This window comes from Leucoraja erinacea, chromosome 5 (assembly GCF_028641065.1).
Source record: "Leucoraja erinacea ecotype New England chromosome 5, Leri_hhj_1, whole genome shotgun sequence".
NCBI classification, from domain to species: Eukaryota; Metazoa; Chordata; class Chondrichthyes; order Rajiformes; family Rajidae; genus Leucoraja; species Leucoraja erinaceus.
In genome coordinates, this window is record NC_073381.1 from 44,005,006 (window position 1) to 44,021,969 (window position 16,964).

A 16,964-nucleotide genomic window follows, 5' to 3' on the forward strand; every position below is an offset into this window, starting at 1 on the left:
GAAATTCCTCCTCAGCTCCTTTCCATACATACGTCCCATTATTCTGAGACTGTGCACTCGGGTCCTAGACTCTCCCACATGAAACATCCTCTCCACATCCACTCTATCTGGACTTTTCATTATTTGGTAAGTTTCAATGAGACCCCCCCCCCCTCATCTTTCCAAACTACTAGGCTAAAGTAGTCTAAATTAAACTGTTCCTGGTAGGTACAAGCCCCAAACATATATTCCAAAACGATTTCTCAGGGACAAAAAGGGTTACACGAAATGGAAAAATTAGTACTGATAAGAAAGTTGCTTCTTATATTACTCTGTATCAGTCATATTTCATCAGATCTGAGATACAATGTAAAGATGCTTGTGGACTGCTCGATGCCAAAGTGCTTCACTACCCCGCATTACTGTTCATTGGCATGTTCAACAGTAAATGCAATATAACACAAACTGGTAATACCTAGAATTACAGCAGATTAAAAAACAATCTCCAAAGAAAAAAAAGTTTCAAAGTTAACAGCTCACCTTTAATGTGTATACTCCCATACGACCAGGTACTTTATAGAAAATACCCTCTTCTCCCCTAGAATTAGTGTGAAGCATAGCATTCAAGCAAGCCAATGGAGAGGTGCCACTAGAAAAAATACAAACATCTATCAGTGCATGACTAAGATACATGGAACATTCGTTAGCCAAGATTTTAGGATTAAAAATACTTTGAAGTGTATTAAAAAATAAAGTTCGACAGGGTTATTTAATGCTTTGTTCTTTAGCCAGAATTTGACTATATTTCATGACTTCTCTGGTAAAATTTTCTGAATAATCACAGTGGAGTTAGAAATGTACTTTGCCTTCAAGGGTGCAACCTATGACATTTCTTTTTCAGAAGTTTGGGAACTGTTTGATGCTCTTTCCCCGTCTTTTCTAATTTCAGCAGAAGGTAAGAATGTAGCAATCCTATGTCAAAATGACTTTAATATATTAAACACAATATAACAATATAAGATTTCAGTAACAAATTGCCATAATATTTTCACTGAAAGGAGTAATACTCCTTGGATTGTACACATTGGCTGACATAATTTAATCACACTAACTCCTTTGCTGTCAACTTTAGTGCAAATTAAATATATATATGTTTCCTTTGGAACTGCTAGACACCAACCCAAGTTTCCTGGTAGTGGACCCCCGTATACTGCTGAAACCATCATCCTTGCCTCAGTCACTAGCTGACTCAACTTTTCCTGGTCATCCTCCCACCATGGCTATTGTCCCCAATTTACAATTATTTTTCTTCTCTTGGAACTCTTTTATTGCCTTGTCTCTACTGCCTCTCTAGTTTAGTTTAGTTTATTTTCACATGTACAGTGAAAAGCTTTTGATGTGTGCTAACCATTCTCACCACCCAAAGCTTACAAACTTCATACTGGAATTCTTAATTTTTCTGACCTCTCTGACCATTCCCACTGCCATTTTAAGCATTCCTATATGATAATCGTGTGAAACAACATGGGATATATTGTGACGTTGAAAGTGCTGTACAAAGATAGGAAGCAACTATTCAAAAAACTCACCTTCTTGATCAAGCTTTGCCAATACTTCCTAATATCTTCAATGGCTTGATATTTGTTTATGACTTGTCACTTCTCTGTGTCATTTATTTACATTAAAATGCAAGTTGTTCTTCTCTCGTACGATTCAGGACAATATTTAAATATTTTCTGGGTGGCTACCAGAATGAGGAGCTTATCGATGCAAAAAGTTCCGGCAGGAGTCAACTTAGCTAACTCCGCCTCTTCTTTCTGTTTGATTTATTACTATTGAAGAGTTCAACAATTTTTTTCCATTTGCAATGATATGTTTACAAGACAATGAACGATGTTTCTATTTTTACACACCCATGGAAATGCTGTGAATTTTCAATTTCAGTTCCAATATCTACTTTTTATTCCTGTTTCATTTTTTTGGGGACATTGTATTTTCCTGATCAGCAAATGTATTGAAGCCTCCAGAGTATCTGAGCATATATAATCACAAACAAAATATCAGATGATACAAATCTGAAATAAGACAAAAAGACATGCCTGGCCTGATTTAAAGTCTTCAGCCAGAAACATTAGCTCTATTTCTCTCTCCACCGATGCGACCAATGCAAAGTATACCATCAAGTTTTGTTTTACATTTTAAATGCAACTAGTTAGACTACGGGAGATCGTGAGTTTCTGAATCAACAAGGAGTGAACTTTTGTTCGCAGTTAAGTACTACATCCTGTTGGGTGTGTTTGCTTTTGCTTTTCAGCAGTTCCTCGGCTTTGTTGATTTTCATAGGTTAACCTAAAAAATGGAATGAAATGAGTCATGTTGGCACAAGCTGCAGTCAAATTCTTTCCATTCTCTTTTTGTGCAGGGAGGAAGAATCAGCAGATAAATTGCATGATGTTTTCATATTTTACGCAAGGGGTTACACCCAAAACATTATCTTTTGATGTCAGTTGTTGGCAACCAGGATTGTACCTCCTGCATTTTCTACTTTTATCTGATTTCCCCCTCTGCTTTTAAGTCTGCCCCTTTTCAACCACTTCTTCCTTTATGGGAGTCACATCAACTGAATTTCAACATATAATTTCCTACATGCTGCTTGCAGGGATGGGGCTTTAACATACAGTTATGGATTATCTACATCTATGTACCTTCTTAAAATAAAACACAAGCCATTCAGCCCAATTAGTACATGCTCCTCTGGTCTTTCCATATTACTTAGAACTCAGTATTCCTTTATCCTTCGTCTGCTTGTTGAGACATTCAAGTTTGCATGAGAACATTGCCGTACAGGTACAATGGAAAATCTTGCTTGCAGCAGTATTACAGGAACATAGATTCAATCATATATAAATTATACATAAATTACACATATATAATTTATAATAAATAAATGTTTTTTTTTTTAATGTCCATAGTCTTGCAAAAGGTGGGTCATAGCATTCCAATGTCAAGGAAGGGTTAAGGTTGTGCAGGTTGATGCAAGAATCTGATAATTGCAGGAAAGTAGCTGTAGCTGAAGCCGGTAGTGTGGGATAATAGACCTGTATCTCGTGCCAAATGATAGAAGTGACAAGAAGGCATGGCTCCTATGCTGACGATCTTTGATAATATGTACCGCCTTCTTGAGGCAGCACCTCGTAGATTATTTTGATAGTGAGGACATCTGTGCCCATGATGGACGGCTTGTGTCCACCCTTCTCTGCAGCCTCCTGTGTGCTGGAATTGTCGTACCAGGCTATAGTGTAACTAGTCAGGATACTTTCTACAATATATCCGTAAAAGTTCATTAGAGTATTTAGATATGTACCAAATCTTTTAAAACGTTTAAATCGATGCACTGTCGAGCTTTCTTCACGATTGCATCTAAATGCTGGACCCAGCACAGGTCAATTCCTAAATAATGCATTATTTCTGCATTTTATTTATAAATATGCAGTACTTGACGGTTTCATTTGCTAGGTAGCTACAGGCCCATTCTGCAGCTTTATTAATGTCTTCTTGCAATACAGCTGCTCCTCGACCTACGATGGGGTTACCTTCCGATAAACCCATCGTAAATATCGCAAGTCGAAAACGTATTTAATACATTGCGATCACGTGACCGGAAGTGATGTGCGGCTTGCTGTCGTTGCCGAGTATTTGCCGATCGTAGAGTCGAAATAGCGTAAGTCGAAGCATCGTAAATCGAGGAGCATCTGTACACACGACAGTCATCGTCATCATTGAGAAAAAAAATCATCTTCTGCTCTCAATTTTGTGTCATTGCAAATTTAGAAATTGCATTTTTGTAACCACTGACGACATTGTTATCATAAATAGTAAACAATAGTGGCCTTGCAGCAATGCAAATGGAACCCTTTATTCCACCCTTATCATAAAGACGGCCGTATTTATTACGTGTCGCAATTCCACGCGTGCTACGGCATGGTTCAGTAAACTATACGGCGTTGTTGAACAAATAAACATTTCTGCTATAATACCCTTGCCTATTTCTTCTGTTACAACACCAAAAATTGAGTCTTTTGAAATTCATGCTGCCTATTCATTATTAAACTACTAGCACTTACTTACATGTTTTTTAATTTCTTCTTTCATAGGCATTTACATTCATTATTTTTCCAAGATTGTCATTAAGCCAACTAATCTATGGCAGCCCAGATATGTGCTAGATACCTTTTCAAATTTAAGTGTTCAGTTTGTGATCTGCCAGTTCTTTGGCATTGCAAATAAATTAAGGTCATCTCAGATTCCCTCAAATATTGTTTGAGTAGGTTTATAATTATTTGATTAGGTTCTATTAAAAAGCATAGATGAATAGAAAACAATGTGCTGGAGAAATTCTGTGGAGGGAATGGACAGGTGACATTTCCGGTCAGGACCATTCTTCAGATCCGAAACTCTGCTTTTCCATTCTCTCCCCAAAAGATTCATGTCTTGCTTTTTGTTCAAGATTCCAGCATCTGCAGTCTCATGTCTTTTCAAAATAATCAAACTGGACCAGTTTCATCTTTTTCCAAGGATGAATAATTCAATATGTATCCTTTTATTTTACATTTTTCTACATGATTTCTAATTCCATCAACTGCTCCCATGTGCATACGTCAAAAAAATTGCTGATGTAATTATTTATTATTTGTGTTACTCAATGGAAGCTGCATTGTATCTTGTCCACCCAACTGCCCTGTTCCCATCCTGACTGTGAAATACTTGTCCACATCTTACGTTTCAAGTTTTGTGCCTTTGTTCCTTCATATTCATATTTCCCCTTTCCTATATTACCTTTTAATTTTTCACCCAAACTCACCCATCAACTCAACAGCAGACCCTATCTTTCTGCCTCTTGACTCATTGCTGCAACACAGGATACCTATGTCAGATGCATATTTATTGGCAATAGTTCGGCCATCAACACCATAGACCCAACCAACCTCATCTCCAAAGTATCTTTTCAGGATGCATAATAGCTTGGCCCAAGACCACAAGAAAAATTGCAGAGAGTTGTGGACATAGATCATTACACAAACTAGTCTCCGCCCCCATCCCCACCTTGCTTCACCCCAACCAAATTAATTTAGCTATACTTCAGGCTGCCTTGGGACTGCAACCAATATAATTAAGTACAATTTGTACCCTGGTCATTCTCTCTTCTTTCCCCCGTCGGGCAGAAGATACAAAAGATCAACCAGAATCAGTAATAGCTCCTTCTCCGAGGTTATCAGACTAATGAGTGGTCCTCTCGTAAGCTGAGGGTGCAATCCAGATACCTCATTGTAGTCCTTACACATATTTCTAGCTGCACTCTCTCTGGGACTGTATTACTCCAACATTATATTCTCTCTCGAGCACTTTTCTCTTTGCATTACTTGCTGTACGTGTAATATCTTGATTGTGCACTTGCATAGTACGATTTGACTGGATAGCATGCAAAGATTTTCACTGTATCTCAGTGCACTGAACAATAATAAACCAATCCCCATCTTTTCATTTTCAGCTTTGTCATTTCTTCAGCTGTTACCTACATATCTCGGGCTCCTTCCTTACCATCCATATTTCTCTCCGATGTTTCCCATATTATTGTCTTAAAATGGATTATAGCTACCAAATATTCTGTCTGATTTATTATCCTATTCAATAGATTCACCAGCAATCTTTTTACATATTGCGTTGGAAAAGTCTCCTGCAGAGATCACAAAAACATGCCCTAATCCCTTTAACTTCATGTTCCATCTCATAAATTGGGGTTAAAATCTTATGATGATTGTAATTTTTTGCTTAAGGATTTCCAAATATGTCAGGCAGATTGTGGACTCGTAATGAGTGTGATTGATCTGGCAATATTTATTATTTCCACCCACATGGCTTCCATTCTATCTTATTGACAGCTGCATCTCGTTTTTGTCATCAAAACTGCAACTCCATTTCCACCCACAATAATTCACTCTCTTTTTGCAAAACACATTTAAATCCTGGTGCATTTAATCTCAGTCCTGACTATTCTGCATGTATATGTTATTGGGGCCAGCAGCATTACCTGGCTTCTTCCATCGCATAATTGGCTCCAGTTCCTTATTTAATTATAGGTATTAAGTGTCCTTTTAAATAGATTTTAATTTCAACGACAGATCTTCTCATTTATTTACCAGCCAAATCACCCGCTGGCTGTCTTTCTTAATTTGGTCACCACCATGCTCTCCTTTCTTATTTCATTTCGACATCTGCTGGTATAATTAGAATGAGCTTGGTGAAAGAAAAGGGCAGAGGGAAATCAGTGTGGTGGACCGGGATTGTTGATATTTGATGATTTGATTGATGATTTCATGGCAGCCTTTCATGTGGCAAGGATAATCATGATGCATCTCAGGTAGACAAATGGCCTTGAAGGAAGAAGCACATCAGAGTCGGGTGAATGGATCAACTCAAGTGTGGTGGTCCCAATAATTCAAAGAAATTGTACTGTTTCTATCAATCCTTATCATATGTGGGAGGCTGTAAAATTGAGTGTGAAGGCTTCCATTTTTATTAATCCAATTAAATCATAGCCATTCAAATCAATATTTTCAATATGCAGGTAGACTGGGAAAATCAGGTTAGTTCAGGACCCCAAGAAAGAGAGTTTGTAGAATGCCTCCGAGATGGAAAGAGCAGCTTGTAATGGAGCCGATCAGAGAAAAGGCTATTCTGGATTTAGTGTTGTCCAATGAACCAGATATGATAAGAGAACTCGAGGTAAAGGAACCGCTTGGAGGTAGTGATCATAATATGATTAGTTTTAATTTGCAATTTGAGAAGGAGAACGTTAAATCGGAAGTGTCAATGATGCAGTTGAACAAAGGGGACTATTAAGGCACGAGAGGGGAGCTGGCCAAAGTAGACTGGAAAGGGATCCTATCAGGAATTATGGTGGAACAGCAATGGCAGGAATTTCTGGGCATAATCTGGAAGATGCAGGATCATTTCATTCCAAAAAGGAAGAAAGATTCTAAGGGGAGTAGGAGGCAACCGTGGCTGACAAGAGAAGTTAGGGATAGAATAAAACTAAAAGAAAAGATGTATAACACAGCAAAGAGTAGCCGGAAGCCAGAGGATTGGGAAACTTTCATAGGACAACAGAAGGAAACAAAACGGGCAATATGGGCTGAAAAGATGAAGTATGAAGGGAAGCTGGCCAGGAATATAAAGAAGGACAGTAAAAGCTTCTTTAGATATGTTAAGAGAAAAAGAGTAGCAAAGTCAAATGTGAGTCCCTTGAAGGCAGACACGGGTGAAATTATTATGGTCAACAAGGAAATGGCAGAAGAGTTGAATAGGTACTTCGGATCTGTCTTCACTAAGGAAGACACAAACAATCTCCCAGATGTACTGGGGGTACATTTAAGGGGGTAGAGGAACTGAAAGAAATTTTCATTAGGCGAGTATTATAGTATTAGGTAGGTTAATGGGACTGAAGGATGATAAATCCCCTGGACCTGATGGTCTGCATCCCAGGGTCCTCAGGGAGGTGGCTTTAGAAATAGTGGACGCATGGGTGATCATTTTCCAATGTTCAATAGATTCAGGATCAGTTCCTGTGGATTGGGGGATAGCTAATGTTATCCCACTTTTCAAGAAAGGAGCGAGAGAGAAAACGGGGAATTACAGACCAGTTAGCCTGACTTCGGTGGTGGGAAAGATGCTGGAGTCAATTATTAAAGAGGTAATAATGGGGCATTTGGATAGCAGTAAAAGAATGAGTCCAAGTCAACATGGATTTATGAAAGGGAAATCATGCTGGACTAATCTTCTGGAATTTTTTGAGGATGTGACAAGTAAAATGGATGAAGGGGTTGTAGTGTATCTAGACTTTCAGAAAGCCTTTGATCCTGCACGGGAAACTGGTGACTAAAGTTAGAGCACATGGTATTGGGGGTAGGGTGTTGACGTGGATAGAAAATTGGTTGGCCGACCGGAAGGAAAGAGTAGGAGTGAACGGGTCCTTTTCAGAATGGCAGGCAGTGGCGAGTGGAGTGCCGCAAGGCTCGGTGTTGGGGCCGCAACTGTTTACCATATATATTAATGATTTGGAAGAGGGAATTAGGAGCACACTAGCAGGTTTGTGGATGACACAAAGCTGGGTGGCAGTGTGAACTGTGAAGAGGATGTTAGGATGCAGGGTGACCTGGACAGGTTGAATGAGTGGACAGATGCATGACAGATGCAGTATAATATAGATAAATGTGAGGTTATCCACTCTGGCGGCAAAAACAAGGGGGCAGATTATTATCTCAATGGGGTTACGTTAGGTAAGGGGGAAGTGCAGCGAGACCTGGGCATCCTTCTACACCAGTCACTGAAAGTTGGCTTACAGGTACAGCAAGCAGTGAAGAAAGCTAATGGAATGTTGGCCTTCATAACAAGAGGATTTCAGAGAGGTTTTTCTGCAATTGTATAGGGCTCCGGTGAGATCACACCTGGAGTATTGTGTACAGTTTTGGTCTCCTAATTTGAGGAAGAACATCCTTGTGATTGAGGCAGTGCAGCATAGGCTCACGAGATTGATCCTTGGGATGGCGGGACTGTCATATGAGAAAAGATTAAAAAGACTAGGCTTGTATTCACTGGAGTTTAGAAGGATGAGGGGGAATCTTATAGAAACATATAAAATTATAAAAGGACAGGACAAGCTAGATGCAGAAAAAATGTTCCCAAAGTTGGGCGAGTCCAGAACCAGGGGCCACAGTCTTAGAATAAAGCGGAGGTCATTTAAGACCGAGGTGAGAAAAAACTTTTTCACCCAGTTGCGAATTTATGGAATCCCTGCCAGTGGAGGCCAAGTCACTGGATGGATTTAAGAGTTAGAAAGAGCTCTGGGAGCTAGTGGAGTCAAGGGATATAGGGAGAAGGCAGGCATGGGTTATTGATAGGGGACGATCAGCCATGATCATATTGAATGGCGGTGCTGGCTCGAAGGGCCGAATGGCTTCCTCCTGCACCTATTTTCTATGTTTCTATGTTTGCTTGGCTGGAATATTATTCAGTATCAAAGGAAGTTGCCTATTTTATTCCATCTTCAAACTCACAGGCATGAGTGAAAACACATTTGCTATTTTGTTTCCTGGAATATTATAAATCAATACACTAAATAAGGCATACACTACCCGTTGCAAAATTACTGTTCATATGTGTGAGATGTTAGATCAGTGTACATACAAAGGCGATGTGAACCATATTCTTAACATATTCTTTCAAAGTTTCACTTTTCTTTGCTTTTGATATAACTTCATCAGAAAGTTTAAGACTGATCTTTGAGCACGTAGCATATCCTGCAATATTTAATTGTAAATTATTAAAATTTCAGCGTTTTTCCTCAACATTTGTGGTAGAATTTGGTTGTTGTTACTGTGCTCTGGCTGGGATAGAAAGCTGCACGATGATGTGCTGCCCTTGATTTTCCACATGCTGTCGTAATCCCTCCCAACCCCCGCCACCTGGGGAAATTAAAATCCATTCATTCATCAGCAACACAATGATTAGTTTTCAGGATACATAAATGACCAGCAAGTCTTATGCCAATATTAACTTTGGATTAATTTGACTCACGCAGCCACAAATGTACATGTTTAAATTCATGAACAGTCATGTTTACGCAGAAATCTTCAGCAATCTGATCTCCATACAAACAGTATCCTCCTTGTGTTTAGTTAATCCTTCATCACACTTCCAAATTGAACTCTCTACCCTTGGCTTCCAAGGGGGTGAAATGAAACTCGATGAACAACAAAGAACAGTTCCTCCATTCAGTTTCATCCTGATGTCTGCTATTTTAACGTTTATTCATCCTCCCTCTTTGACCGTGGGTGGCCTCTTAATTCCCAATTAAGTTATATATGAACAGCACATTATATGTCGTCGGCATATTCTGAATTCCATGTTTAGATCATTAATTTCAAATCATGTTCATAGTTCCCACTTTTTCAAAGATTAACTTTTGCTTAAGATACTCCTATTAACACGTATACCACCGCAAAAGCAAAAATGCTTGCTCATGAGTAAAAGCAGCATACCCAAAATCAGGAAAATAGTCAATTTTGTTTCGGTATGTTCGTGATAGCTTTTTTGGACCCACATAATTAACATGAGACTTAAAATTGTAAAATGTAAATGGTGAATTGGGAATAGTTATGATGCAGTGTGATTCAAGGGCCTGCATAAACATGTCATGAAAATACCCTCCATAATTACGAAGGAACGCTGTGCTTCCTATTTCCAGAATATAAAGAGGAAAATGTTTGGCGACACCTCTAGTAGGCTTTGGTGTCATCACAACTGGATTTTGGTTAACAGTTTAGGGTCTTGTAACCAGAATGACTGCATTAACTTTGAAATGATTACAGCAATACATGGTCCACAAGACACCTAGGATTAAAGTAAGATTATAGAAAAATGATATGCATTCCTTTTTAGTGATTTTGCAGAATTATTTAACCAAATATTTTACAAATTTGAAAGAAATAGATAGGTAAACATTTCCCAAAGGTGGAGAAGTCTTATTCAAATTATCATAACATTACAATCAGAGTACTGTATTCCAGATAGATTTTAGTTAACAACTTATTCAAAGAGTGCAAGAAGATTGGAATATATTCCCACCAAAAAATTAAAACACATAATTAAATTCAAGAACAATACATCATTACTTGCTTCAATCCATGAGAGCAGAAAACATGAAGCACTATAATACAAAAGTAAAACCTGGAAAAAGTCAAGGACCGGATCACAAAGAGAGGGGTTTGTCTCAGGCCCTGTCAGGACAAAAATGACTGTCTTCCACAAAAAGAGGTTGAAGTTGAGAATGTTGAGGAGTAAGGTACAGAATCCAAAGTGGCCAAAGCCTGAAGTGCAAAGTGTCATTGCTAAACATAATGTCCTGGATCTTGAGCTGAGACACAAGCCACCAGAGCTCACTGGTGAACAGTTACATGTCCATTAAACTTACTGCCAACTGGAGCAGGCACAGAATGAAAACGTCTGCAGGCAAGCTGCTGCATAGGCAGGCGAGGCCCTGACGTTCACTACAATTCTACAACCATTAAAAAAGTGACAAGAGTAATTTAAAATGAAAGCACAATACCAGAAAAACATTATCAAATGCACTTAAGCCAAAATTATTAATTAAAAAAAGTTTTTTTCCCCCCTTCACATGGAAAGCCTCTCTGCATACACTAAAGCTCAAAACCAATGCAGCTTAGTGGATAGATTTCCTGGCATAAGAAGTTTGTGTAGCCCCACTGGACCATGCAGTCAGAGATATAAAAGAATAACTTAAAATAATATAAAACATGCCCCACAATGAACACTTCAACCAAATATTTAGGCTGCTGACAGTTAATGTGAGATTAAAATATAATACTAATTCTATAATTAGTGCTCACACAATTCTATGATTTTTGGGTCTCAATCCTTGTTCTATGTAAAAATATGTAGTAGAGCTACACACATGCCATGGTAGCTGCACTAACCACAGCAGAGATTAGGATCTTTCCATCTCATTCACAGCTATCCATCCCCAAACAAGACAGATGAAAATGTAACATAAATTAACAATTTGTTTTATACAAGGACACAATATGCAATTTAACTAATTCAATACTTGAAATGGTGAATTAAGACACTAATTAATGTTCTTCACAATTATGTCACATTTCCAAAATATTACTTTTTTTAAAAAAAACTGAAACTTCAACAGGACACCTTCTCTTCCAGAAGTATTAACTGTCATGTCCAAATGTCCATGGAGCTTCAAGTGAAACATTCCTCATTCCAATTTACTGTCCAGGGAAAGTCAACTTGATGGAAGAAAATCTAAACGTATTCTGATATTAGGAAGAAAACCAATTTTCCACTGTTCTTTTTATTGCTAACATCTCCAGCACTGATGTATGCTTACACTTTGTGCAGGTAAATAGAGAAATTAAAGAACATTTTAAATACATCCCTGTCATTCGCAATATAAACAATTTTTCTTAGTGAGGATGCCTCTCGTCAAAAAAAAACAAATCCTAGCTGGTTTCCTTATTGCAGTACAAATTTCCACCAGCTATCAAGTATACCATATAACCATATAACAATTACAGCACGGAAACAGGCCATCTCGGCCCTACAAGTCCGTGCCGAACACTTATTTTCCCCTATACGGCAAGGAATTTCACAATGATTTTTAATAACATGGTACATTTCATACAAAGATTACTCAACATGGTATAAAGATGTACATACATATTATTGCTGCTAAAAATAATCAACCATTGTTATAAGCATAAACAAAAATTAAAACTCACAGCCTGTTGAGAGGCCTGTAGCACATGGCAAGAAGTACAAAACAAGTGTGCCTCCAGGGAAAAAAGTGAAGTTTGAGAGACTTGCCACTCCATGCTGGGCATGCAGTGACTTGACAGCAACATTTAGAGCCACAAACTAATGAACATCACAATGTACCAAAAGCCAAACAGGGCAGACACACACTTCAATGCACATCAAAATAATGAAACAAATGGCCATGTTCTTCAAAGCCAATAGTGCTGTGAATACTTTCAAGTTTTCTCCCTTTAACATATGATTGATGAGGTATGGTAAAATGTGCACAACAATGACATACATATTCCCGATACAGAGGCCTGTATTTTATTTTAAATAACTAATTCATTTTTTCTGATATTAATCATAAAAATAAATTCAAATGCCAAAGGGGGAGGAGGAGGAGGCAATAAAAGGAAAATTAGATCAGGTATCCCCCAAAATAAATGGATTTACACAAAATTGGAGTAATATATATTAATAAAAATAACGCATCTAATGTCGACCTTCATTTCCTCTTTATGTGTTCATAAATCATTTGTAATTAATGCCTGTAGTTTAAGTATTTAAATAGCACGTTAAAAATGAAAGTTCATTTCTGATTTTTTGATGTTATAAATGTATATGTGGCGCTAATCATTATATTAAAACTTATGCGACATAGTCAGTAAAATTATTTCTGGATACAGATCATGTCGGAAACTGCCTGTTCCCCAAGGAGTGTGCTGTATCAGTCCTTGCTGATACCGTTAGAATTGCCATGTAATGACAATTGAATGTCTGAAGAAGGGTCTTGACCCGAAACATCACCCATTCCTTCTCTCCAGAGATGCTGCCTGGCCCGCTTAGTTATTCCAGCATTTTGTGTCTATCTTCAGTGCAAACCAGTAACTGCAGTTCCTTCCAACACACATAATGACATGATGTGATGTACCTCTTGGTCGTATATAGTTAGGGTTGGAAATTTTAAGAATTTTTTAACAGCATGATACGGCCAAACATCATTCCAGCCCAAGAAACAAAACATGCATTTCCTCCATTTCCCACGTCTGCTCTGATCTTTCCTTTCCAGAGAGAATAGATGCAGATTTCCTTCATCTTCACCTGTAACCCCACCAGCCTCTGCATCCAACTTTGCCTTTTCCGACAGCTCCAAGGGGATCCTAACACCAGCCACATCTTTCCCATTCGGGTTTCCACAAGGACCACTCCCTCCGTGAATCCCAGGTTTGTTCACTCCTTTCCACCCACCTCTCCCTGTTTTCCTGGTACTTACTACTGCAATCATAGAAAGTGCAACATTTGTCCCTACACCCCCTCATTCACCACCACCCAGGGGGCAAAATAGCCTTTCCAGGTGAGGTAGATTCATCTGCACTCCAACAACTTGGTCGATGGCATCTCAATCTCATGATGTGGCTTCTCTACATTGGCCGAGACGAGATTACAGTTTTGCAGAGAAACTCTGCTCCGCTCGCAATGTCCATCTTCAGCTTCCAACTGCAAACCATTTCAACTCTCCTTCCCATCTGTCCTCAACCTTCCCCAATGCCACTGTGAGGTCAAACACAAACTAGAAGAATAGCACCTCATATGCCACATGGATACCCAATGGTATGAACATTGAATTTTCCAACTTCAGCTAACTCCAGCATAAGTCCCCCCCACCCTTCTCCTCACCCTCTTGCTTACATTTGGGCAGATGACAACAATATATGCATTATTAATGCAGCAAATTAGGAAGAAAATTGGAACAACAAAAATGGCACTGCAAATTTACAAATTGAAATTCCTCAGCGTGAATTTTGTGATTTTTTATTCGGAATTCCTAATTTCTAATCTGAAATTTTAATTTCTTTCAACTGCTTCGTAAGACTTAATTTTTATTTTTCATTTTTATTAGCACTTCAGCACTGCAGAGATTGCTTTCTCAACTCATACATTCTACAAAAAAAGAAGTGGTTTTAACATTCAAATATTAAGTTATCAAACCTGTATGGCTATAACATTGTTATGGACAGAGGTAAATTATAAAAATAATAATTCTCTTAAATTTATTTCCATCTCATATTTATGCATTTTTCTACTTTTTTTTTAGTCCACTCGCAATTCTCCAATGCTGCTTCACATATTATGGCAGGTAAGTGGAGAAAGCTGATATAACAGGTCAGATTGAGATGGAATGTGTAATAGAGGATGGTGATGTGGTGCATGGTTCAGAATAAATGGTCATCTGTTTACAGAGTCAAGAGGTACAGCATGGAAACAGGTACTTCAGTCCACCAAGTGTACGCTGACTATCAACTACCTGCACCTTAAGGGCAATTTACAGAGGTCAATTAACTTACAAGCCCACGTGTCTTTGGGATGTGTGAGGGAACTGGAGGAAACCCATATGGTCAGAGGGAGGCCATGCAAACACCACACAGGCAGCCCCCGAGGTCAGGATCAAATCTGGATGTCTGGCGCTGTGAGCTCTAGCTGTCTGGCTCTACCAGGTGTGCCACCGTTTCTTCACAGTGAGGGCGAAGAACCCATAGAGAGATGAACAGAAAGAAGTTGGATAGGAATAGAGAGGGAGAATGTTAGGTTCAGGGCATTTAGGAGGGAATGGAAGGAAATGGTGAATAGGTCGTTTGGTTTCATAGGCAGTGAGAGTTGAGTAACTAGGGTCCAACTGGATCTTCATGGGAGGAGGAGGAAAAAGCCTCTTCAAGAAAGGGATAGAGTTGAAATAGTCCTTGACAAGAGTCACTGGTTGTCTCCATGGATGTGGGGGTGGGGACATTGGAGGCAAATTAGCTTCTTAATCAATGGAGGCGAGTTGCTCAAACTCATAGAAAAGGGACTTCACCTCCTCTGGCATTATGCATTTCAAGTGTGAGCCACAACTAAGTTTGTGTTTGATGGTGATTATGGGGGTGTAGTCCCCCCGAAATATATTTCTGATCATGATCTATTGAGCATGGGTCTTTCCATAACATGCAGCAGATACCTTCGACAAATGGTTCTACAAGGTATCACACCAGTCGATGGTAAAAAAAAGTCTGATAAATAGAAAAGGTCTGTCTACTTATGCCAATCAAAATTTTGAAAAGACTAACTATGAAAGTCTAGAAATTGGTCCAATTCACCTCATATTTCTGAAGGAGACAAAACTATGTACACCTGCGAGGCTGTTATTGGCTTTCATTCTCCCACAACCCATTTCTCTGTGCCTTTGCAGCCCTGTGAATTTAATAGCTCGAGGCACATCTCTTGCAAACGTTGTTGAATCTAAGATCATATACCTGCAACACAGCTGTTGCCAGATCTGCTGACTTTTTCCAGCAGTTTGTGCTCTTATTTTGTACTTTGTTTTTGTATTACTGTTCCATTACAATCTTGACTTGCATGTTAACTGAACGGAAATGACCAAGAACAGTTCAAAGCAATGCTGCTGAGTGATTCTGAGGTCAGAGCAGCTGTGTAACCAGCCATTGTTCTACATTACTTGCAGCTGCTACAAGCACACTATTACATCAGCCACCCTGTTAATATAAAAAAAACAGCCATTCTTTCAAAGTTACCATGAAGACGAAGCACCCTTCAAACCACAGCAACAGAGAAGAAACAGTCACCGAGACGCTTCTGGTTCTTTGTAAAATTACGTCCCTCTCCAATACCACTCCCGATAATAACCATAAGAAAACAAAACCTAGGATTTAGGCACATATTTTTAAAGCGGTATGAAATTTTATTGGAACACACATGAACCCAAAATTGGAATAGACTGTTCACCTGGTGGGCTTACTCAGTTGCATCAGAACTGAATCTTCTCCAAACTGATTTTTAATACGTAATATAAAATAACTTGCACCAATATCCACAACTTCAACATTTTGGCAGTTTTAAAATGGTTACTTCTTTATCTCCGATGTTCATAAAGGCAGCTCAGCAAGCAGTTGTGCTAAAACAAAGCTCGTCAACTCAACAAATGCCAAGCTCAAGCAGCCTAAATGAAGATAGGGAAAATTACAATAACATCACCAACAGAATAATAAAAAAATATATAGATATATGCATAGAAAACAATAAACAAAGATAAAGCATTAATTTTCAGCATGATTTTGTAGTTACTATTCATAGGCTCCTACTGATGCTGGAAATGGTTCAAAGAAATGTTACTGCAGTTCAGCGAGATACTCTATTCTCTTCAGATATAGCTGCGACATGAACGGACAATGTGAGAAGTTCCACAAAAATACATTAAGAATTGTTATCCTAATCATTGCAAGATAAATATTTATAATTTAAAAAAAAAACTTACCTTAGAATTCCAAGTTAGAAATACACAGGATAACAGGGGCCAACATTTAGAACCTTATATGTTATTAACTACTAGTTGTAATGTTTCACATAGAAAAGAATAGACACAAGGTGTTAACTGACAATTTTGTTACTGTGGATGCAATTAAAAGAAAGTCAGATGTGTGTCGACTTGTTTGAAGAACCAGTATCCACACAGCTGAGTAGTCATTTTCTTGGCAACAAGAACACATCTCATTCTCTCACACACAACCAAGCCTGAATGAAAAGCTCATAACATTCTTTGGTGC

At 38.5% G+C, this 16,964-nt stretch overlaps 1 protein-coding gene across 1 annotated transcript in view; it reads right to left on the minus strand.

The window, feature by feature from the left end:
• Nucleotides 1–16,964, minus strand: part of LOC129697170 (putative Polycomb group protein ASXL2) — a 176,782-nt gene that overhangs the window by 76,970 nt on the left and 82,848 nt on the right. The window contains 1 exon segment of the mRNA XM_055635475.1: nt 520–628. Coding sequence (XP_055491450.1) covers nt 520–628 — 109 coding nt within the window.